We start from the raw sequence: 25,366 nt of genomic DNA, 5'->3' as shown, positions 1-25,366 counted from the left end.
GAACCTGTCAATCACATTAACCAGCCAACCGAAGTCTGAAGCTCACGGAGTGCCAAGGGTTCATGTATTTGTGATTTCCGTGCAGGTGTTTCCTCTGCATTGGATTCCTATAGGGAAGGGCCACAGGGCCTGGTGTATCCTAGGCTACATTCTTTACCACGTTATGTTATGGCTGGATGAGGCTGAACTGAACTGTTCACCTCGGCTCCAGTCCTGGTACAGCATGACTTCCTGCTGTACTCTTTGTCAATATGTTTGTATCTAGTAATACATGTCAACAAGTATGGTGTTTCTCTTATTGATTTGTGACAGTGGATACAGGTTACATCTAGGTTGCGTTTCTGGAACAATTGTTTTTTGTTGTTGTTTGTAATGATATTTTTTTATGTGGTGCTTTGACTTCTTTGTTTGTAGGTAGGAACTGAAGGAGGTTGGGTTGTTTAATGGGGGAATTAAGATTGGGTTACTCTCCAAGGTAGTTCTCATTGTTGCCTGGTCTTTCATTACAGGTTAGAGTCTACCTCTGGGCTATTGTTATTGTCTGCCAGGGGTTAAGTCTTCACAGGGACAAGTGTCCGGGACAGATGATCATTAGGAATTGGGGGGAATCAACTGCTTACCTTTAAAGGCGAAGGTCAACAAAAGTTCAAACTTTCTAGACGTATTTGATTTAAAGGTACTTCCCCAGAATGTCTTTCTTTCTTGTTTTTGATCCTTTGAAGCTATTCATACTGATGTTGTTGCTTCTGTCTGCCTCATTATAATTTTGATATTGGAGCAATGAGCTCACTAGGGATGGGACGATATGAACATTTCATATCACGATTATTTTCACAAAAGAAATCGTGGTTTACGATATTATCGCGATAATCAAAATCCATCATCCTGGGGCGGAACATTTGCCAAAAAATAGACGATCTACAAGCTCACAACGCGTCGCGTTGTAAAAAAAAGACCATATCAAGTACGTATGTTATAAGTACCTTTTACCAATTATGGGGAGAGCAAGTGGTACCGGATATGCAGCTCGGCAAATAAAAGGTGAATTGATCCCAGTGCATGACGGAGGACGATATCACAATAAATTAAATCTCCACGATACGATTATCGTGAGTGTTTTTTATCACGATAAATGATAATATCGCTTATCGTCCCATCCCTAGCACACACATGTCAATTTTGCAGTCTAAAAAGTCAGAAAGTGGCTCCTTCAACTTTGAATTCATGTGTAACGTGTTACACGCCCACACCGTCTGCCTCGCCTCCATCCCTCCTATCTTCATCCATCCTCTGACCCTGCATCACTCTCTTCCTTCTATTACTCCTCTATTTTACCGGGCAGTTATTAAAGTAGATCTTATTAAAACGTTGGAGAAGAAGAAAAAAAAAAGCTAATCTATATTTGCATTCAGTCTATAGCAACTCATTAATATTATGACATTTACAGGGAGCTTGGCGGGGCCCCGTCTGCCTGCTACCCTTTTCCTTCCCTGAAATGTTAATTTAAAAAGTTCTGTCTTTGTAATGGAATAAGAAATCCATCTTGCCTATCAATTCTGGGTGTCTGGTGAGGAATACTAATTTCTTCATCACTGATGGAATGAGAGAAAAAAAAGAAGCGGAATTGCTTTTACAGTTCTTAAAGCCATGAAGTAGTGTGTATTCCTCTTTTGTGCTGTGCATGTGAAATCATAAGAGTGTGCACGATGCTGTGTGTGTTTTGTTTCACAATAGGCCATCTATTTTCTTTTGCTAATGTTGTTGACCAAAAACAAAACCGACAGCAATCAAGCGATAAAAAATTAAAACCGTTTGGATTGATTGCTTTGTCTTACAGACTACTGACCATGTGTACGAGGCACTTCGGCAGCGTCGTGGCACAGACTATACGGACGTACAAGACAGACCAGTTCCCCCTGCTCCTCATAGTTATGGGCAAGCGCACATCAAATGAAGTTTTAAACGTTATTCAAGGTAATTTACTCATTTTAACTTTGTTTTAACACATAATTCTCTATTTGCAATGAAAATCATCACCTCAAATCACACCACTGTACGCATCATGGCATGGCTGTAAATTGCTAAAAGATTTGATCATTGCTTTTATTCATCACTGGTATATTTTTTCTAATCTTTCATCAGGCAACACGACTGTGGATGAGCTGATGATGAGGTTAATGGGGGCGATGGAAATCTTCACAGCACAGCAACAAGAAGACATCAAAGATGAGGTGACGCATGAAGCAGTCAGGGACCTTCGAATTTAACCTAATTTATACTTTGTTGCATGTCGGTGTAGCTCTCGATTTTCAACCTAAACACACATAATGAAAATCTGTATAAATTAGGCTGTGTGAGAAATTACCAGATTCTGTCTGTTGAAGGTGAATACAAGGTTTTTACCACAGTTAAATAAAAGGCATGTACCGGTAGATTTATTCCAATGATAATTAAATTAGCTCAAATGTTGTAGTCTGTTATCTGAAACTGGATATTTTTTATTATTATATATATATAACTTAAAAAAGAATAGAGGCCTACAGTAGTACAGGGCCATTTGAACATTTTAGTTATTTCCCCTGGTTCTGCTGCAGAGCTAAATGGTAACATGCTGGGACAGATCAGGAATAGTTAGCCTATGCTGAACTCTACTGAGGAAACAATGGCAAAGAGAAAATACATAGCATTGTCCAGAGTAGAGTACTACTGTGTAGATGACGGTCTTTGAATAGGCACGGGATACAGACTCTTCTCTCATTTAACCAGTGTGTGGTCAGCCCTGTTCTGTGCCCTGTGTCTGTCGACTGGTTCTTTTAATCCAATAGAATGTGGACAAACACCATTTAGAGCTCCACTCCAGAGAAGAAAGCCAGGGAACAGTGGCGCTAGTCTTTCATGTCGGAGACAGGAATCTGGGACAGTAGGGACGGGGAGGTCCCCTCAGTGTCAAAGACTTTCACCTGACCCCCTGAATCACTCTAGCCTTTGTCACAGGCAAACCGTTAACGTTCCCTTCAATTAAACGTGTACTCAGTGACATCAAACAAGAGAAAGAATGGCATTATATTATTGCTGCCTTGCACTCTTGGTGGGTTTTGGTTAAGAGTCAGCTGTGTCGGTACTATGGGAATTATGCCATGTTATGTCTTGGCTATATTGAATTTGTAGTTGTTTTTGAATTGTGCTTTATATCTTTAGTCGTATCTACTTTTAGGCAATAAGTGAGGTAAATTAAAGAGATTACATGGTGTTGCAGGCTACAATTAGGTACATAATAGTGAACAAGTTACATTAGAACTATTTTTGGGGGGGAGGGGGGGTCACTGTGTCATCGTCATCTGACCTTACTCAGAGAATAGGTGTCCAAAAAAGTATTACATTACATTATATTAAATTCTATCATCATTCCTAGGCTTTTCATCTCTCAAACATCTCTTTAGTTTGCTTTTGTCAACTGTAGCTACATTAGCCCTACTGTATGTCATACCATATTAGGAATTTAACCGTTAAACAATTAGTCAGTCAGTCAGCCAACCATCTATCCAGCAAGCAAGACCTGTCACTCAGGCAGCTCCACTATCTTAACAATGCGGCTGTAATGGTTTTTATTGTGAGCATAGCTTTCTAGCATGGGAACCGTGTTTGAGGAATGACTGTTGTCACAAACAACCTTGGGGCAAGGCCTTCACAGATGGGTGGATGGCTGAGTGACAACAATTCTCTGTGGTTGTTTTTAGTATTGCTAATACTGTGCCCTAAGTTCACATTGGATAACTCACATGCTATCTGTCAGAAAACCAGTAACAGCAGAAAGTATCCAAAGTATGCTCACTACAGCATCAGTGGTGGTTACCGGGTTCACACATTCAAGTTGTTTTTTTAATTTATAAAGCACATAAAAAAAAAGAAATACTGTAGGAAGACTGGTGTCTTTAAGTCTGGTATTTATTTATTGTTTTATTATATATGATTTTAGTGTTGTGTGTCTTTATTCCAATTAAATCTCCTTTGATGCTCAATCATATTTAATATATTATGTAATATTACACGAGAGGGTGTGCATTATAGTGGTTATTGGTCACGCCAGCCTTGTTGCAGGAACGAGGCAACAGCTGAGATCCGTAGGTACTGTAGGTCTGAAGTGTAATAATGAAGTGTCATAGCTGAGTTGTTAGTGAGCCTGTCTAGGACTCTGGAGGTCCCAGGTATGATTCCAGTCCTCAGCAATGTGTTGAAGTGTCCATATATCACCCCTAACTGCTCCCCCCCTCCACACTCCTCTGTGGGCAGCACTTAACTAATTTAGTGCTCCTGAAATTAACGGATTAAAATGTCCAGCGTGCCTCCCGCAGGCTGCATCCACGACCGTTGTCTTATTTTGAAGGCCAGAAGTCCATAGCGTAAACACTTCCGGTTTGATGTCATCACGTCATTCACCGGAATCGCTCGTCATCAACATACTGTTGTGTAATGGCGGATCGGTGCTTTTCAACATGTGTTATATAAGCGAGAATCTACTGCCATCCTCCCTTTAAAAGTGTTGTTTTGAGATAATGGACATTAAAGATGAGATTCCCCGTCTGCCTCAATGTTATGGGATTACTATTTTGTGCTCGTGGATCCGTGATGATGATGAATCGGCAAGGGCGATCGTCTCAGGACCTTCCGCCAGGCTACAGGGTAGGAGAACCGCCGTTCCAGTAATAGAGTACTTTTCGCGAGTATACTCGGGATCGGCACCATGTGCTACTCGAGTATTTTTCACGAGTATTCTCGGGATCGGCGCTAATTGAGTTAAGGGCCATTTATAGTTACGTATGGTTGATTTTGTGTACGTTTTTGGGTGAGACAGTACGTACGGTAGTTATGTCGACATACATAGTTGCTCTATGCATTATGTACGTGCCGACCCACTCTCCGCTCCAATTCTGCTCCCGTTGGAGCCGCGCGCCACATGGAGGGGATCTTCTGCACAGCACACACGTGTAAAAACCGAAGCATTTTTAGCCAAAATATGTAGAACCAAAGAATTTCTTTACCCGGCGACCAACGTGATGTTTTGTAACAGTCGACTGGTTCTGCAGCTGCTGTCTGTCGCAACATTATCGCGGTAAATGCAACTCCGCGAGGGTACAGATTTAACCACCCAGACTGAGTAATAATAACACAGTGCACTGCACCCATCGCGCTTTTGGATGAGAGGCGGTGTGAGTGTGTGCGCCCGCGTTTGTGTGTATGTATTCTCATGCCAATGCACAGCCGTTCCTGTGAGGAATGACGTCTTCTTGGTTGCAATGACGTTCCTTTTTTTTTTTTTTTTTTTACCGTTTCTTGCTAAAATTATATTTCTTGTTGGGACACATATAGTTTGTTTCAGAACCGCTGTTATAAGTAATTGTCCTCACTACTGCCACGGTTGACAAAAGTTCGCCACGGCCGGGTAGTTCAAGCGTACGTACGTTTTTATCGGTTTTGATCCGTCAGGTTGAGTGTTGTCCGTAAGGTTACGGAGACAAACAATTACGTCCGGACCTACGGAGCAACCGGATTAAATGACTCTCCCCCTCCGTTTCTTGTGTATTGCTGCGGTCCTTATGTATTACTATGCATGGTACTATAGCTGGGTGAAGATGAAAACTGTTCCCACGGGATGTGATAGGTATAAACAAATATGTGTTTACAATGTGTTGAATATACAATATATTATATCCCCATCAGAAATGTTGCTGTAAGGATGGCATTGTTGGTTGGTTCAAAGACATTTTGTACATGTTGGTGTAGCAATCAAGGCTTTTAGACTCTTCCAATGACATTTCTTATTTATTGTAGCAGAAGTAAGCATCACACATGGACTAATCTCAACTATATTATCAAAGCATGCATTTCACGCAAATGGCAAATTAGCTTTGCTGTTCATTTAGTTTCTCTTCATGCCCCTTACGTCTATATGTTTTACTCCTCTCCTCTCTCTCCCAGAGCAGACTCAGACACGACCACAAATGTCTACCAACTCAGACATTCCTGTCTGACAGTGACTCTTGTGTCTGTCTGAGAACAGAGCAGCTGGACCGACACATTGTCACAACATCTAACCTCACTGACTCCTCAGTCATTTCTGTTGTCTGTTTTAGATCACTAGTTGGTGTTGGACTGACTACTCACTGTTGTGTGCATGTCTTTGAGGTTGTCTGTGTGTCTTCTGACAGCATTGGAGCTGTTTTCAGATCACTTGGCAAATGTAATGTATGGGAAAGAGGCAGAATTTATCCTAATTTCATTGTTTGTTAAAGGGTAAAATATGTTTAACTCAATTTATCAGTCTACAATTGTATGTGGGTGGTTACTGCTAGCTTGTGTAATGTAGTGGTAGTCGAGGCTAGCTTGTGTGCTTTCAGGCTGTTTCATCTCAAAACGTGTGGGGTTCTCTCTCCTGATCCCTGGGGGACTCCAGTTAACAAAGTATATGGTTAGGGTTTGAGTATCCTAATAGTGGAAAAAGGTGTACCCGTAATTGCCGGACTATAAGCCGCTGCTTTTTTCCCATGTTTTGAACCCTGCGGCTTATACAACGGTGCGGCTTATATATGTAAACATTTGTTTTTTGTTCTAAATTTAGCTGGTGCGGCTTATATTCAGGTGCGGCTTATAGTCCAGCAATTAAGGTAATTCAATCAGACCAAATACACATTTCCCAGTAACAACTATGTGACTTAGTTGCGTGACTTCGGATCAGTACATCATAAACGGATTTCTTTGTCCCTCTCTGCCACTCAATTACAGTTTCTTTTCAGTGTTAAATATTATGCCAACCAAAAGCACTTGACTAATGTATCCGTTTTTATTTTCATATTCAATACAACAACAATACAGTGTCCCTTCCATTTGCCCCGGACCAGCCACAATTTAGCCCTCTGATCGTCACAATGGCCTCATCCTGTCCCAACCCTTCTAGCACACATTATAGGCACTCGAAACAGAAGAATCAAATGGCTTCATGCTATTATTAACACAATGGACACAGTTATTTTGTCCTGGCTCTCTGTACAACCACTCTGTAGCCACAGCAGGTAAAGAGAGAAAGGCCTGCTGTCCCCTTCCCTCTGTACACACAGGAAGAGAGTTAGGGAGGGATGGAGAATGAATGGGAGAATGAAAGAGAAGGGGCACAGTGAAAAATAGATGGGCAAGAGAAAAGGAACATAAAAGAGGCCCTGGATCTGGTAAAGGAAGTGCAGGACAGAGAATTCCTCTCTGGTACTCATTCATACCTGGTGTTTGTACAAACAACAATCAACATTCATCTCTCTCTCTCTCCCATCCATTGCATCTGCTTTAGTTTTTCTTTACTGTGTTGTAAGTAATGACCCCCTGCCTCTTCATCTCTGCCTGTCCCCCCTCTAGGATGAACGTGAAGCGAGGGAGACGGTGAAGCGAGAACAAGACGAAGCATACCAAGTCTCTCTAGAAGCAGACCGTAAGAAGGTACTGCACAAAATCATGCTCAAGTTTATAACATGCATACAGGGGTGTCAAACTCATTTCGACATTTTATACAATACAATACAAATGACCCTATGGCTGTTTTAGCTTATTTGACTCTAGGCCATGTCACAGAACACTGTAAAATCCTCTATATTAATTTATCCATTTGTAACTCTTTACTGTGTTGATGAAATGATGAGTATTTTTTCTATTTCAGAGAGAAGCCCAGGAGCGAGAGGAGGCTGAGCAGGTTCGTCAGGAACGGATGAAAAAAGAGCAGGAGGACGAGAAGGAGGTGAGCACCAGAAATGGCACAGATTTTCCACCCAAATGGGGGATTTCATTTCAATTTCCTTGCCAGACTAATGGGAACATTAATGGGTTCATGGGGTTTCCTCAAACTGCAGTACATCCACTCACCGACTGTTTGTTTAAATCTTTGGTTAATTTGTTAATGTGGTATGGGAAAAGGTTGAAGTTGCAAAAATTTTGCATTTTACACTGATGTCACCTATAATACATGTTCTAGCTGGGAGTTAGTGGCCAAAAAAACGGACCTAACAAATACAGTATATCATTGCTGACGGGCAGAAATCTCCATATTTCAACTTTTAAATATGTTTTCCATAATTGAATGCCCTACTTCATTATACTACAGTGTCACACAAACATGTCACAATGTGACGCGTTGTGAGCTTGTGCATTTATTTATTTATTATCCTGAAAATTTACCATTTTGAACATATGAGGTTTCCACTGGACAGCAATGATATATTTCCAAGTGCATTTACAATAAAGGCTAATATTAACTCATTAGAGGTCCACAATGTGCCAACGCGTCAATCTCTTTGATGTCTCTGTATGCCCATTGACGCTTGTACAGTAAACTATACTGTATGTAGCTACTGTATCAGGCTTCCGCGGTGACGAAAAACACTCCATTTCCCGAAATGCAGCGCGAGATCACGTGACCGGGATGTCTGTCTCCCTGATTCACTTCAGTGTAACGCTGCTGCACAAACATGCATTTTTCTCCTAATCTAACTTTTAAATCACCTTCATGTTTAAAACGTGGCCTCCTCTACCGGCCGTTACAAAAGCACTGTGGCCCGCGATTGTTTAAAAACGGTCCTGACTGAAAGAAAATACTATCGTGAAAATAAACAGGACATACTTGGATTACATTTACTCTGATACTTTTTTGCCAGGACCTCAAAGGTAGGTAAAATGGTGGGTTGCCAATTGCCATGGGCACCTGCCGATTAAATGTTGAATAATCCTGGGCACCCTATATGTTAAATAAGTTTGGGGAAAGATCTCAATCAGTCATCACACAAAAGCCTCACAATGTCTGTTCCCACACAATTGTTTATTTTGATAACACATAATAAAGTCACTGGAATTCTAATTTCATAGTTTCACATATTTACGTACAAAACATAGATGAACAGGAGCTGGAAATTCTATTAATTTTAACCATAGGCAAATAGAACTGTGGGAGATCTGGAAGGCCCAAAATGTTGGCTGGTCTATGTGTTCCTCTATTACAAATGGAACTAAATGGACCTGTCTGTACCATTTGCACATTCTTACGGTCTGTAAACACTAAACACCAGGAGCAGCGTGTAATATCACTGGTCACTTTGTCACAGGGTAATATTCAAATTCTTTGTCAAAGTACTCATAACACAAACAGCAGTTTAAATTAATGCAAATCTTAATTGCATGAAGTAAACGTTCCTGGTATGTCCTGGCCTTTACAGATCAATAACAGTCCATTTGGTTCCTATCTATAATTTAGCTGGGCATCTTCTGGTCCCCCCTCAAGGACCACATAGAGAACCAGTGCTTATCATTTCTCTATCTCGAAAAACTGTGATTACAGATGGAAAGGAGCATGCATGCTCTACAATAACAAAAAAGGATATTTAACGTGAGAAACATGATCTGTGAAAGTAATTGAAATGTACTATTTACACTGGATCTCACTGCTTATGAAAGTGCTGTAAGAACACATTGTCCAGTTAATCTTTTTGTCATACTGTCACTTCAGAATAAAGAGCCAATTAATGTATTCTGTTGAATGTGAGGCCTAGGTTAATATACAATACATGCAACCTCTGCACAACACTGAAGGTTGTGGATGCTGTGAGGCCTGTCCCTGTTAATCTCAGAATACATAAACACACACAAGTTATTGTTCCATTTAAATACCCTATATTGGTACAGCGCACAGCCTCCTATTGAAACTTAAATGAACAAAGGACTTGTGCAATGCATATACACATGCAAAGACATACACATGCATGCATCCATGCACACACACACGGTTAAGTAAATACACATTCAGTCAAAGAAAAACAATTATTGTATGTGAATAGGGGGCAAACACCCACATGTACAAGAAAACAATGATTGTGTGCGGTGATAGAAGCTGTATTGTAATATATTCTGTACTAATACAGTGTAGTCTGAGCTGATTGCTGTTTATTCAGCAGCAATGAGCCTCGGGTGCGGAGGGGTATCAGGTGACCCAGGTAGCTCAGATGATTTGTCACTTAAGTTAAACAGATGATAACAAAAGACCCCCCAGGCAAGCCCTTCTTAATTATATCACTACACAGTCTACTAGCTGAACCCTTTGTGTGTGTGTGCGCGCGCAATCGCGCATGTGTGTTTTAAACAATGCAATGCGCACTATGTCCTTGTCTGATGTTTTCCTCTGAGCCAACTAGGGATGGGACGATAAGCGATATTATCATTTATTATCGTGATAAAAAGCACTCACGATAATCGTATGGTGGAGATTTAATTTATCGTGATATCATCCTCCGTCATGCACTGGGTTCAATTTACCTTTTATTTGCCGAGCTGCATATCCGGACAGTGTCCTTTTTTCACTCTCTATCAAATGTCTTTGCCAAAAAATAGCCGATCTACAAGCTCACAATGCCACGTGTTGTGAGCTTGTAGATCTGCTATTTTTTGGCAAATGTTCCGCCCCAGGATTATGGATTTTGATTATCGCGATAATATTGTAAATTGTGATTTCTTTGGTCACAATAATCATGATATGAAATTTTCATATCGTCCCATCACTAGAGCCAACAGACTACAGTTCCGCTACAGAAAAATGTCCACTGATGCAACATCCTATAGAAGTGTGGGCAGTTGGCATGTGCTGATCAATTTAGGCTCTGGTTCTCAAATCTTTCTGCAATACAAGCCATTTAGAGTATCTATTCCAGAGTTGCATTTGGCTGCTGAATTGGTGAAAGTGGATGATTACTTTTGGCATCTACTGGCCCCCTGTGGCAAATGATTAGCTTCCTGTCCAGGCTACTGGTGATTTGTAGTATCTGTACATGCTGTTATCTTGAACTATGGACTTGGGTCATGGATTCTACTGCCTTATTGCAGCATCACAAGCTGCTGTACATGTGTATATATATGTACATGTGTATATATATGTTTCAATAGCTTTAACTGGCTGGGATCCCAAGATTCAACAACAGAAATCCAATGTACAGTAGACTGTTCCATCTTTTAATTTGTGACAGTTTTTTAAAAACGACTGTAAGTTGACTTCACTCATGATCACTGCCACTGAAATTCCAGACACAATAAAAACATCACCACCCACCAGTGGGACTACTAAGCCAGTGGGAATGCTCTCTGTGATTTTGTGCCTTTGTGTGAAGGGAGAGGGAGATGAAAGTAGCAGAAAAGGTGAACTGAGGCGTGTGTGTGGGTTGACATCATTATTTACCACTTTCAGGGGGTCTTAGCATACAGCAGTGTGGCTGTCAGGTGCAGCTCTCTCCCTCCCACCCACTCATCTGTTTGCTTTCTGCGGTTTACCTGAGCAGAGCGGGAGAGGAGGATGAATGGAGGGAGTAATGCATGGATGCGTCTTTGTGTGGAACAGCCAGGGCTACAGACCAGGCCCGGCGTGTGTCCTGTGGTTTCTTTGGGGACGCCTGTGCGTGTTTATCTGTCCATACCTAAGTGTGTTGGTGCCTGCGCGGCTGTCTCTGTCGCTCAGCGGTTGCATGTCCACCCGCTGCACGTGTGTGTGTGTGTGTGTGTGTGTGTGTGTGTGTGTGTGTGTGTGTGTGTGTGTGTGTGTGTGTGTGTGTGTGTGTGTGTGTGTGTGTGTGTGTGTGTGTGTGTGTGTGTGTGTGTGTGTGTGTGTGTGTGTGTGTGTGTGTGTGTGCGTGTGTGCGTGTCTGTCCCTGGTGGGGGCCCTTTAAACCCAGTCAGCATCAGCTCTTATACCTAAGGGAGCTGGGACAGTGGAGCGGCACGCGCCCTGCCCTGCCCACCCCAACACCAGAACCTGCTAATGAGCTACTGTTGTACACTCTTATGAAATATAATTGCATTATGGTGTGTAAATAAAGCCGGGGCATGTTGTCACAGCATATGTTCCCCGGCAGGCCCAACAGGAACAACAAGCAGGGAGGGGAAGGCCTGGAGAGGGAGGCTCCAGGGAGCCTACTCTTTGGAACACAGAGTTGATTCGCTTCAATGCGGTGCATGACTATTAATGGTTATAATGTGTACCAGCTAGCCTCTTTTACAACATACTGTAGTGGTGTGTGCATACACTAGAGATGCAAATTATCGATTAATTCATTAATTGATAGTTGATAACCTTATGGATCGATTAACCGATTAATTGATGAGCTGCGTTTTTTTAGGACCAAATGAAAGATTCTTGTCTGAAACCGAGAATGAGTGCAGAAACATAATTGCCTTGATGAATATATAACATTAACGGGCGGCAACAACCTTCAGCTGGACACAGACACACACACCTCCCAGTGCTCTATGGAGTCTGTCTCATTTTTCTCCAAAAGCTCTTGAATATGATGGAATATGATTAAGGATTACTGTGATTATGTTAAAGGACGATTTCACCACTTTTAAACCTATCTTCGTATAATTGGTCCTCACTAATGTTCATGATAAAATAGCAAAAAAAAATCCTACTCTGTCTGTGTCTCATAGGAGGGCTGTGGGTAGGGATGGGAAACGTTAAGATTTTAGCGATTCCGGTTCTGCTTATCGATTCGATTCTCTTATCGATTCTCATTCGATAAGAGGGGGGGGGGGGGGGGGGCTGTGAAAGACTTTATGGCCAACCCTTTTCTCTGTTTCTCCTATGCCCTTTACAAACAAAAAGAGATGTGTCCTGTGTCCCTTTTCGCAGGCTATCCGCTTGTCACTGGAACAGGCCCTACCGCCAGAGCCCATTGAGGAGCAAGGAGAGCCAATCAGCAAGCTGCGTGTCCGCACACCGAACGGCCAGTTCCTTGAAAGGCGTTTCCTGGGCAGTTGTAAACTGCAGGTCCTCTTTGACTTTGTGGCGTCCAAGGGATTCCCCTTTGATGAGTTCAAACTACTCACTACCTTCCCTCGTAGAAATGTAAGTACTACACACACACACACACACACACACACACACACACACACACACACACGCACACACACAGACTAAAGGCCTTTGCAGACAGTCAGATTTTTTACACAAACAAACTTTCGCAAATGTTTTTTAAACAAACACTCTTGCATACCTGCTCTGAAATTGGTGCCCAACAAGTGGCAGCGATAGTGCGTCATTTAAAAATCAAGCCCTGTTTGATTCCTGTGGTTTTTCAGATGTGTTCAGAACCAATTGACCAATAAAAATCATTACATTCACTTGATATTTGATCCATGTCAAACGCAAATAGTAAGTAAGTCAAATAAGTCATTGTTTGTTTCTGAGCAACCTGTGCTGTACAGTATGACAACATGGTGAATACAAAGATGCGACAACATTAACAATATAATATAGAATCCTTAATCAGTCACCTCACCTATTTAAACAAGAACACTCAATTCAGTTCACAACACTGCATAAACACTCCTCCTTTCCAGGCTTTCTTTCCTAACCATGGTTGTGCACAACTCCCTCGTTTTACGAAACAGCAGCGCACGTCTACAGGAGGTTGCACTGCAGGGATGGGGATGATGCGTTAAATAAATATTCAAAAGGTATTCCAATCATGATGAACATTTGGTTTCATGACAAAGATAAGCCTAGCCCTTCACTGAATACACTGGCAAACACTGAAGGAATGCAGGTGGTGGCCAAATAATATGCACAGGCCACGATGGTATGTCTTCCGGCTGCTTCACTGCTTCGAGCAATGGGAAAGTATCAGACAATATTCTGTGTATGTACTGTATGTGCCATACAGTAAAAAAAACAATAGGGGGTGGAAGGTGACTGAAAAGTGAGTTTTAAATGCACACCAAATCAATTTAGTCATCACACCCAGTGTGAAGTGAGCGGTGCCTTTTAAAGTGATCTCTGTCGCTGTTTAATTGCCCTAGATATACAAAACAACAAGTCTGAGCCTGAGAATTGACACTAACAATCAGACTTGACAGAAATCTGTTCAGATCTTTTTTTTCGTCTTTTTTTTCGTCTTTTTTTTTTTATGTAGTCACTTTCTTAGCGTTTGTTTCTGGTATATTTGTGCATTTTGTGGTAGTGGCTATTTGTGAGTTTGTAGGTTTCCTCACACCTGTGTCTGGGTGTGTTAAAAGCCAACTGCAAAACCTCCCACCAACAACATGGATGTATTAAGTGAATATTAATTAGTATCAGCCCGTTGTGTATACAGTAAACTATGTCTATGTTGGGATACAGTTGTCAGCACTAACATCAGTATTCTCTATGGCTCTTCTGTTGTATCCAGGCAGCAGCCAGCCAGCAATAACTGTCATTAGAGGGCTTGGTCACCGGGATCTGTGGTAGCTAGCTAATGAGCACTGTTTTAACTCGCTGCTTAATTAGCTGTGGTGCTGGAAACAAAAGTGAGATTTCCATTAATCAAGCATGGAGGGTGGTGATAGGGTAGAGGTCTGTTATTGTGTATGTACTGTATGTGTGTGTGTGTGTGTGTGTGTGTGTGTGGGCTTGCCCAGGCAGTGTGCCATCATCATCTGCAGGGACCTCTGGGGTACTACAAACACCTCAAACTAACACACTTTTACACAGAGCTCACACACTTCATCTCGCCACAATCGCACACTTCAACACATACACAAACATTTTGGAGCAAACACATGCCCCGCTCACAACTTTGTCACTTAAAGGATTCACAGTTGTCTCTTTATAATCAAGAGTAAACATGTGTGTTTGAGACTGGGATAAAGATGTGTCTGCATCTCGGATGAAACTCCAACAGAAACAGGGTGGGAGGATTAGAAAGAGGAGCCGGTAGAGGAGGAGAGAGGATGGAGAGCGTGCCAAAATGGAAGAAAGAGAACCCAGTGACTAGAGAGAGGGAAGACAATGAAAGAAAGCAGAAATTATATTAAAAAGTAGATGATGATGGGGAAATGATTAAATAAATTATATTTTGGGAGCTAGACGAGGGATGAAATCAGAACAGTGGTACAGTAGGTGCCAATGTGAGTCTGAGAACACAGGCCCAAGTCTAATCCTGCAGCTCTGTGTTGTAATTAAATGAGAGGGAGCGCAGAGAGCCTCTGTCCCGGCCAGACGCTCATCAATGTTGCTCTGCCAGGATCAGAGGATAGAGGATAGACCACTATTGCATTTGTAATGCGCCACAACTGTTGAAACCTTCTTTCACCCTCTTCCCAGTTCTCAATGCCTTTGTTCCATGTCATTCTCTCTCTCTCTGTTGCATCCATCAAACCATAGCAATCAAAGCGGACGTTGTCCTCCTTCCCCTGCAAAGTTTGGGTAACAGTTACGTGAAGTTGATTTTGCATTGGTAATGGACAGGTTGACGGATTAAGTCAGGCAGGGCACACCGTGGACCATAATGTTTGCGGACAACATTGTATTATGTAGTGAGAGGAGGGGACAGGTTTAAGAGAGTTTTGAAAAGTGGAGGCATGAACTAGAGAGAGGAGGAATGAAAGTTAGCAGGGGTAAGACTGTGTGTGAAAGAAAGGCTGGACAGTGGAACAGTGAGGGTGCAAGGAGTAGAGGTGGTAAAGTGGCTGATAGTGATCCCCAATAAATCCATCAGCCGGTAGGCTAAAGCCCGTATCAGAGTCGGGTCCGCGGTGGAAGGCTATCCACCGCGGTGTAGTGCCGTGTAGTCTTTTTGAGCGTTAACGTTGTAGTTTTATGACTCAAAAAGACTACACGGCACTACACCGCGGTGGATAGCCTTCCACCGTGGACCCGACTCTGATACAGGCTTATGCATGCGAGATGGATACCTGTGATACGCAAACTAAAGGACTCACGTCCAAAAGAAAGCTCAGGTTTAAAAATACTTAAAGGAGTAGTTCACCACTTTTCAACCTGTCTTCATATAATAGGTCCTCACTAATGTTCATGATAAAATATCACAATTTTTTTCTACTCAGTCCAAGTCTCCTAGGAGAGCTGTGGGAAGTTCAGAATCCATCGTCTTGTGACATCATCATTTTCCCCAAAAAAAATGTAATCAATATTTTTGAAAAAAATATTTAGATTTTTATTATCGTGAGAACAATGGCTTCCACTTTAAAATTGCAACTTTTCAGGAATAGAAAGCCTGCAGTTTCTATAAGCTGGATTGGCAACCGATGATGTCACAAGACGATGGGTTTCTGACCTGCCCACAGCCCTCCTCTGAGAAAAAAAAAAAAAAAGAAAGAAAAAAGCTATTTTTGAGTGAGGACCAATTATATGAACATAGGTTGAAAAGTGGTGGAGTGCCCCTTTAAGTTCAGTATCATAAGATATAAAAACGTTTCCAATAATCTGTGCAAAGAATATAAAGAAAACAATGAGCATTTCCCCCAAATGTGGTCAACAGAAATGATCGCTCCCAGCTCACCTTAGCCCCATGGTCAAAACAGCCTTGAGGTGAAGACCATTACTAATAGCCACTGGAGAACACCCAACACCAAAATGCAAATGTGTTGTTTTCATCTATCAAGCCTATTAATATGCCCATGATCCAATCCAGTGCACAGATACAACTAAAACAACCCATTTAGCTCCTACACCTGGGGTCAACAATCCAAAGTAATAGAGGGTGTGGAAGAGAGTTGAAGAAGAGTGCAGGCAGGGTAAAACGGGTGGAGGGAAGTGTCAGGACTGATTTGTGACAGAAGGGTACCAGCAAGAGTAAGAGGGAAGATGTATAAGACTGTGTTGAGACCAGCCATGCTGTACGGCTTGAAGTGGCACTGACGAAAAGTTCAATGACAAGTGAATGTTAAAGGATTTCAGCACAAAGTATTTGGGGCTCTTTTCCCACCATCACTCCAGTTCCAGTGCATTTCTGCCATTTTCCATTTTATTTCTGTGTGTCCGTCTGCCCCATTTCCCTCAGTAATTGGCCCAGAAATAACAGAGGAACCTAAGCAGATGATGTCCTCAGGCAGTCTGTTTGGCTCCTTCATGTATCTGATGTGGGATTATTAGTCTCCAATTTCTGGATTCAGTCTCTTCCACAACATTTGGTATCAGCGGCTTAGCTCCTCTATTTCAGCAGGCCTTACACTGGCATTATTTGTACCAGGCTTTGCTACGCTCTGGAAATAAACTACATTTTTATAACTAAGAGACATACAGTAGTGCATGCACATCCACTGTCGTTTCCAGGTGCAGGACAAACGAAAGATGACATAAAGAAAGTCCACACATTGCACAATATGCTCCCCTATTCAGTGAGTCATGAGTGATTAGCACTAGATAATCTGATACCAGTGTACTACTGTACTTCCTGTTAAATTATTCCTCCGGACAAATTTTGGAGTCATGTTTAGTCGGTTGTTCTACTCACTAATCAGCTCCTTTGGCCCACTGCTTATAGACACCCAAATACTGTCTAGCCAATCTTTTATTTATTTGTTCTACTGTGATACTGTACTCTCTCCCTGCTCTCACATTCTCTTAATCCATCCTCCAGCTCCATCTCAGTTAAATGTTTGAACCTTGTGAGTTGGTCTGAATGGCTCCCAGACAAAACTAAAGAGGTAGATCAAATAAACAGCTCTACAGAATAAGCTGTACGTTTTATTGAAATCTATTTTACATCTGTTCTGGTGGCCGTCTGAGAGAGTCATGTTCACATTATACTAATACATGTACTAATACAGTTTATTGTTAAAGTAGTTCAATTCACACTCACTTCCTCGTGGTATATCCTGTCCAGGTATCACTTGTGCCGATTGTAGATGTAGTTTCATGCAGTCCTAATGGCGTGCTGCCCTGTTTCTGAACAGCAACTCTGTGCTTGTGCGACTGTTTGTATGTGCATGCATGTACTTCATCCTACATCCAGTACTTCATGAATCTTATTAAGTTTGAACATATTTTCTTAAACACTTTTCTGGGTATCAGAGCTTCCCATCCTTAACCCCTCCCAATATCCAACGTTCCCTCTCCCCTTATCCTCATTCCCCCTGTTTATTTCTCATCTTGGCTCTGTGCCCCTCTCGCTCTCTCTCTCTCGCTCTCTCTCTCCCCTCATACTACTACTGCTACGCTTAAATGTTCGCCCACTCCCTTTCATTTGGCCCTTCATCCTTTTCTCCTTGTTTTCTCCCCACCTGCCGAAACTTTTTTTTTTTTACTCCTGGCACTGGCTTTGTCCCCTTTAGCCCCCCCGTCCCTTCTCTCTCTCTCTCTCTCTCTCTCTCTCTCTCTCTCTCTCTCTCTCTCTCTCTCTCTCTCTTTGATGCACCGCGTTCAGTTCTGTTCACGCCCCTGCGCTACGTGTTGTCATCACTTCTGGCACCAGATAATGATCTCCCACTGCTTTTGTAATTGGCCAAATAAACACTTGACAACACTAGTTTAAAACAGACAAGTTATTTGGTTTTAATTAACATAGTAGGGCCCAGTAATGGCTTCATTAAAAATGCGTTATTTCAGCTGCACTTTTGATTATGTTGGAAAGCTGACATCTTGAGGGCCCCATGTTTATTTTCCCCCTTTCTTTATCTTTCTTCCTTTCTTTGCACGACGAAGCCTCCCCCATTATCGTTGTTTTATTCATTTGGATGAAGGGATTTGCAATTTGAGTGTTTATTTGAAGCTCCACCCTATGTGCTAACTACCTGAATTACCTTAATTATGATATCTGCCTCTTAATAATGATGGGTATTGGGTACATTGATATTGATGTATATATTCATTGATATGAATGTACGATTTTATTGTGAAATGTGATGACAGACCAAGTACAATATTTCCCAATATACACACATTTTCATGCAATTCACAAGGGAATATTAGATAAAACATCCAAGACTCAGATGAATACCATCTGTCCTTTATTTGAGTTCAGGTTTCAAATTTAAATTTGATTGTGGTGTGTTGGTAATCACTGTCATGGTATGATTATACCATTTTGTTGTAACTTCAATCACAGATCCACCTTACCACCAATTCTTGTTCTCTTGTTCTTGGGGAGTTGAGGTGTTCGGATATACGGTTATCCAGAATCGTTGATCCGACCAAAATGTACATACAGTACATAGGCATATGGATATACTGTACATTTGTCCAGAACTGCCAATCCAGCCGTTATGCCCATATGTGGGCGTACCAATATATGCCATATACTGATGACATCAGGGATCTCCGTACGTATATGTGTATAAAAGAGACAAGGACTGACATATGTCCATATATGTGCACCAAAGGGACAGAGATAGACAGGTACATGTCCATATATGTGCACCAAAGGGACAGAGATAGACAGGTACATGTCCATATATGTGCACCAAAGGGACAGAGATAGACAGGTACATGGGCATGACTCATATCGGTCAGTCTGATCGGCGGTGCAACGTAGATGTGAGGGCCACATAGTGGCACAAACCAATATTTGGCTCATGTCCCACCTGTGTTCGCAATGAATGGTCTCATAATGTGATACGTCATGTCCCCTACGCGTTTTAATGTTAACAGGAGAGAATTGTCTCAAAACATGACACGTTGTTTGACATGTCCATATAAATTTGAAACTAGATTTTGCTTTTGAAATCTGGGTGTGAAGGCTGCTATGCGGCCTGAACATCTACTGTATGCATGTATGTGTACTGTATACATGTACTGTATGTATACATGCATGTGCTGTATTATGTTTGTAATGTATGTGTGCAGTATGTAGAGTAGGTATGTATTTAGCATGTGTGTGTGTAAGTATGTATGGTTGTATGTGCTGATGGAGAGAGTGTGGCTCGAGCAGAGCAGATGAAAAACAACAGCTTTGTTTGTTGACAGATGCCTCTGTGCTTATGGTTTGTTAATTGGATAACAATGTAAACAATCACCGATGGCGCTCGTCTCCTGTGTCAGTGTGGCATCTTGTTTCTCCACTTTTCGGAGTCAGATGCTGCACCCCCCACCCCTCCAACCCCGTCCCATGTCCCAAGTGCACAGACTCACTATGTACACATACACACTCAGCGCCCACACCTTCCCGTGTGCTTACTCCTACACACACACACACACACACACACACACACACACACACACACACACACACACACACACACACACACACACACACACACCTGCTCCACCCCAAAGCCTCATTTACTCCTACCTGATGCTGTGGTGTCATAACAGCCTGTCAGGTTCATTAGCATGGCAGCCATTTGTGAAGCACAACTCCTGAGGTGGGGAAAGGAACTGCACAGTTGTGTTGGCAGTTTTTCTCCTCACCGTCAAGTTATAATTTTAAAGTGTATATATACACACACACACATGCACTCAAAGAAATACACATGGGGGTCACACACACACTCACAAAGATGCGTGCAATTTAATTTCTTACTATGCTATCTTGGGCCACTCCTCTCCCCCCGCAGTGCTAAGAGGCAGTTAACTAGGTGAGGTGTGTTAGGTTGATTTGACAGCCCCTCCCTGCCAGCGCGGGGCTCCCAACGATCCCGCTGAGAAGTCAAGAGTCTTAGTGACACGTTGAAATGAGGACAAGGACATGAGAGAGGGAGTCTAAGGGCGGATTCACACTGCGGTCTTGGGACCGGTCTCGAGGCTACTTGGCAGATGTTTAGACCGGTTTTGACAGTGTGAAGCTTGCGGTTTTCCTTAGAAACGGATAGCCTCGAAACCACCTCAAGAGGTAGTCTCGAGACTGCATTGTGCGACCTCGAGACCGGTGAGCAGCAGTGTGAAGCAACCGTCCTCAAAACCGGTATTGATGTTGAACGTGACCTCATATAATGTCGACGAGTCAGGCGTCGGCACAAATAAACACTGGGTAACAGTTGTCGACATGGCCATGGGATCAGCGACTTCGTCTCACAGAGAGATTGCTTGCTTGTAGGGCTGTCTTCTAAAATTATTTTTTTATATCACCAGTTAGCCTACTACTGCGGTGCGCTGGACTGGTGTCATGTACTTCCAATTGAGAGAAGTAACAATTGGCGAACAGTTATTTATTGTCTCGCACCAGCGCACTGAGCGCAGGGCAGGGTGAAAGTGAGACGGAACGGCCAGAACCACCGCTCCGTTAAAACATTCGGAACACAGGTCTGTAATCATCATGTGTTTAACCCGAGAGGACCCGTACTGTGTGTGTGAGACGTGTGTGTACTTTTTGCTTTTTATGCAAACCGTAAAGCAAGCAATCAATCAATCAATGCGTGTAGTTGTGTGCTGTCACTGCTGTGCTGTTTAGGCTGACCTAGGATCAGATTCAGGTCCGTTATTAGCCGCGAGGCAGCGACATGAAGTATGGCTGTAACTGTGAGATGATAATGCTGCTCTAGGATCAGATTTACAGCGGGGGGGAAAGAGATTGGTGCGTGCGTGCATGCATGCGTGTGCATGATGCGTAGCAGCTATACTCCTGCTGTCGCCCGTCGGGAAAGAAAAGCAGAAAGAGAAAGCACTAGCCTACAAGTTAAACCATGAAAACAAACCGAAAATAACCTATATCCCTGACTTTTGTTTCGATGTTATAGATTCCTTGGCACTGCTATGCCTGCTTGACGTGCCATTAATGTGAATATTAAGCCACACTGTGGCTTGTGAAAGCGTTTCAATTGTAGGCTACGTTGATTATATATATTAAATAATAAAAATAATAACGTGTGCTACGCTGGACGTCTGAGGTCTGACACAGATACTCGCTCATCATTCTGCACGTTTATTACTGGCTCATCATTCTGCACGTTTCTGCCCCTGGAAAATAGCAGATCTACAAGCTCACAAAGCGTCGCGGATGCGAGGCATTGTGAGCTTGTAGATCAGGGAACGTCGCTCGACCCAAGACCGCAACACTGGTAACCACACTGCGCTGTCGCGCGTCATTGAATTGTTACACCAGCTTTCGTGCCTGAATTTATTGGCGACCACCATCAGCAATGTCGCATAGTTGATGACACTATGTGCATACCGCCACCTATAGGACCGGGCTGTATAGTGCTAGTGATCTCCAGGGAGGCCAGAAGGTCTGCCAATGTGAATGCTGGCCAGCGTGAACCAGCAACCGTTTTCAGAATCAGTTCTAATCAAACGGATTGCAGTGTGAATCCGCCCTATGACACTGCTGCTGGTGTGATATTCCCGACCACCTCTGGGAATTGGATAGCCACCCTCGACCTTCTAATAGACTTGCTGTTCTTTTGTTTCTTTGCCTTTTTGTTCAAACCCTAGTCTAGCATTATAATTACTCTTTTGTAGTCCTATATGTAGTTATTGGGTTGGAAGGGGTCCCTGCAACGTACTAGCGTCATGTCCAGGGGAAGTACTTGTACATCAAGCTGTCTGACAAACAGGAGATAGGCTCCTGCCCTATGGGCCTCATGGCTTGGCATGGCTTACTTACGTTATTATTGGACACATCTCTATAAATTGTGTATCATAAATATTTTATTTTGTTTTTGTATACTGGGTATTAATATATATTGTAATTAACTCCAAGATGAGACAGTCACCAGCCAGCAGACTGTAAAGCAAGGTGAAGTTCTGAATCGGTTCACGATCACAGTTCACGCTTCACTTCCTTCAATCGGTGACCTATCAGCCTGTCTGGGTGTGAGTTTGACCTCTGGCCATGCTCGGCTTCCCCTTTGACCTTCTGAGGCAGGTAGCAGTGCAATCCAGCAAGCTGCTTAATTATCTTACCAGGGGCTAGAATAGGAACTCTAATCACAGGGTCTGACACCACAGCCATAGGATAAGCCCTGGACACATCTCCATGTCACACCACCTCACCCAGAGGTGTTGGACCCGGGCCTATGTAACACAACCCCACCACTGATTAGCTCACATAAGCTTGGAGGCCCACAGGGTGGGTGGGTGGGTGGGTGTCAGTGTGTGTGTATGTGCGTGCGTGCGTGCGCGTGTGTCACTGTGTCAGTCTGTCCATTTTAACAGCGCAGGTTTAAAATGGACAGACCCCCCTTACGTCAACATGGCTAACTTGATCAGCTTCGCAGTGGGTGGCATTGCATTACTCCTGTCCCTCTTTAACAGTGTGGCTGTTGTATTGACACACACAGACATGCTGTACTTCTTCTGCCATTATAGGCTATGTTACTCTTTGACCTTGTAATGCGGAAATTAGTGATCATTATCAGACAGAAAACACAAACTCTTTAGTGTGCCTCTCTCTCTCTCTCTCTCTCTCTCTCTCTCTCTCTCTCTCTCTCTCTCTCTCTCCAAGTTCAATGAGACTCTACTGGCATGATGTTTTGGTCAGACAAAACAGATAATTACCAAAGCATGTTTATAGACTTAAATAAGATACAAAGTAAGAAGTTACATAATTTTATCTCTCTCTCTCTGTCTGTGTGAGACAAATGCCAGGACTGTAAACCTTGGTGGTTTGTTCTGGATTGAGGTGTCCTTAAGAAAACAATCTCCATGGAGCTCTTAGGGAAACAAAGTGCTAGATGCTCCGATTACTACCTCCACATCCAGCCGTTCAATCACCATGTTTGAATAATACACAACACACACAGTCTAACATTGCTAGGATTGATGTATGTCCTCTGTGTGTGTGTGTGTGTGTGTGTGTGTGTGTGTGTGTGTGTGTGTGTGTGTGTGTGTGTGTGTGTGTGTGTGTGTGTGTGTGTGTGTGTGTGTGTGTGTGTGTGTGTGTGTGTGTGTGTGTGTGTGTGTGTGTGTGTGTGTGTGTGTGTGTGTGTGCGCGCGCGTGCGTGTACTGTATATACTCTATATATATACACACACACACACACACACACACACATATATATTCACTCAGTTCTGTGTGCAAGCTATTAAACCATCTGTGAGTTCTAATGTTCTCTTGAACCCCTTCTCTGTTCCCTCCTGTTCTTTCCAGATCACCCAGTTGGATCCAGGGTCCACTCTGCTGGAGGCCAAATTGTTTCCTCAGGAGACTCTGTTCCTGGAAGCTAAAGAGTAGATCTGGCCCTCCGCACGGCCAAGTGGACTGACTGACTGACTAGCTGTCTGGACACACTAGTCATCTAGCATGGGCCTACAGTCTGGGCCTACACACACACACACACACACACACACACACACACACACACACACACACACACACACACACCTACACACACACACACACACACACACACACACACACACACACACCTACACACACACACACACACACACCTACACACACACACACACACACACACACACACACACACACACACACACACACACACCACCTCTCAGACATACAGAGACACACTGGCATGCACACAGATGTGCACAAGCATAATACCCACACAGACAAGGAAGTAAACTTCTCTGCTCTCGGCCTGTTCGTGGTACATGAATGCCTGGTGTACACGCAATGCACAGAGAAGCAAAGACAGTATCACAAGCACACAGCCAAACACTCAATTTCGCCCCACTGCCCCCACCCCCCCCCCCCTCACTCTCTCTCTCTCTCTCTCTCTCTCTCTCTCTCTCTCTGTCGCTCGCTGTTTCGGCTCCCTCTGCTCCCTCTTTCTTTCGACTCGGTGCCCCACACTGCTGTACGATGGTTTCCTCTCATTAAAAAACACCACACAGTATGATAAAAAAAAAGTAATTAAAAGACTGAATAGACAAGATTGTTGTCGCACACCTGAAAAAAGGACTTTTGCCACCACCCTCCACATTAAACACACCAAGGCTGCTTTTTTAGATCATGTTTTTTTTTTGTGTGTGTGTGTTTGAATAAAGAAATGCTAAAAATAAAGAAAAAAACAAACAAAAAAACAAAATTAAACAAAAAAGAAAAAATCAGCCAGAAAGCCCTGTTAACCTGGAGAAGGCTGGACTACGTCACCTGTACCTGAACACCCTGCTTCTGTTGACCTTGACCTCCAGCCCCCCACCCCCCTTAACTTATCCCATAGTGTTGCCCTCTGCCCTGCTACCCATTTTATAGCCCTCTTCCACCCCTCCAGCTCTTATTGGCCACAGAGACGGCCTTCTACTGGGGGGAAGTCCTCTCTCCCTGAACCTGCCCGTGGTTTTTAACATCCGCTCCTCCACAAGCCAATCAACTGCTCCGTCGTTCAGGTTTTCTTTTTTTTTGTTTTCTTTTTTTTTCTTCCCCCTCAATTCTTTTTAAGTTTGATGCTGTATTAGTTTTAGTTTGATATACATTATATAAAATATATATGAACATTGATCTGTCTCGGCCAACAGTCTGTTGTTCACACAAGGCTCACAGTACAGTATGCTTCATGTTGGTGTATTCTTTTAAAGCGGTTCAGGTTTTCCTGCACGTGTGAGGTTCTCTTTTTTTGGTGCGTGCAGGTTGTAAGTTCATCCTAAAGTTATGAAGAGCATGAAAATACCCATTTCTTTACTATGTGGGGATCTGAGTAAAGATCAATTTAAACTACATACATTACAATTAAATGAATTCTC

The 25,366-nt window shown here is 42.8% G+C and overlaps 1 protein-coding gene across 1 annotated transcript in view; it reads left to right on the top strand.

Moving 5' to 3' along the window:
• Positions 1 to 25,122, top strand: part of faf1 (Fas (TNFRSF6) associated factor 1) — a 92,806-nt gene extending 67,684 nt beyond the window's left edge. The window contains exons 14-19 of the mRNA XM_080735126.1: positions 1,838 to 1,974; positions 2,143 to 2,231; positions 7,402 to 7,482; positions 7,700 to 7,777; positions 12,698 to 12,913; positions 23,808 to 25,122. Of these exons, the coding sequence (XP_080591252.1) occupies positions 1,838 to 1,974; positions 2,143 to 2,231; positions 7,402 to 7,482; positions 7,700 to 7,777; positions 12,698 to 12,913; positions 23,808 to 23,891 (685 nt within the window). The 3' untranslated portion in view covers positions 23,892 to 25,122. The remainder of the gene's footprint in view (positions 1 to 1,837; positions 1,975 to 2,142; positions 2,232 to 7,401; positions 7,483 to 7,699; positions 7,778 to 12,697; positions 12,914 to 23,807) is intronic.
• The last annotated feature ends 244 nt before the right edge of the window (positions 25,123 to 25,366 follow it).

Source organism: Nannobrachium achirus (assembly GCF_963921795.1).
Source record: "Nannobrachium achirus genome assembly, chromosome: 1".
In the NCBI taxonomy this organism is placed as follows: Eukaryota; Metazoa; Chordata; class Actinopteri; order Myctophiformes; family Myctophidae; genus Nannobrachium; species Nannobrachium achirus.
The sequence above is the reverse complement of the archived record's forward strand: the minus strand, read 5'-3'. Positions and strand labels throughout refer to the sequence as shown.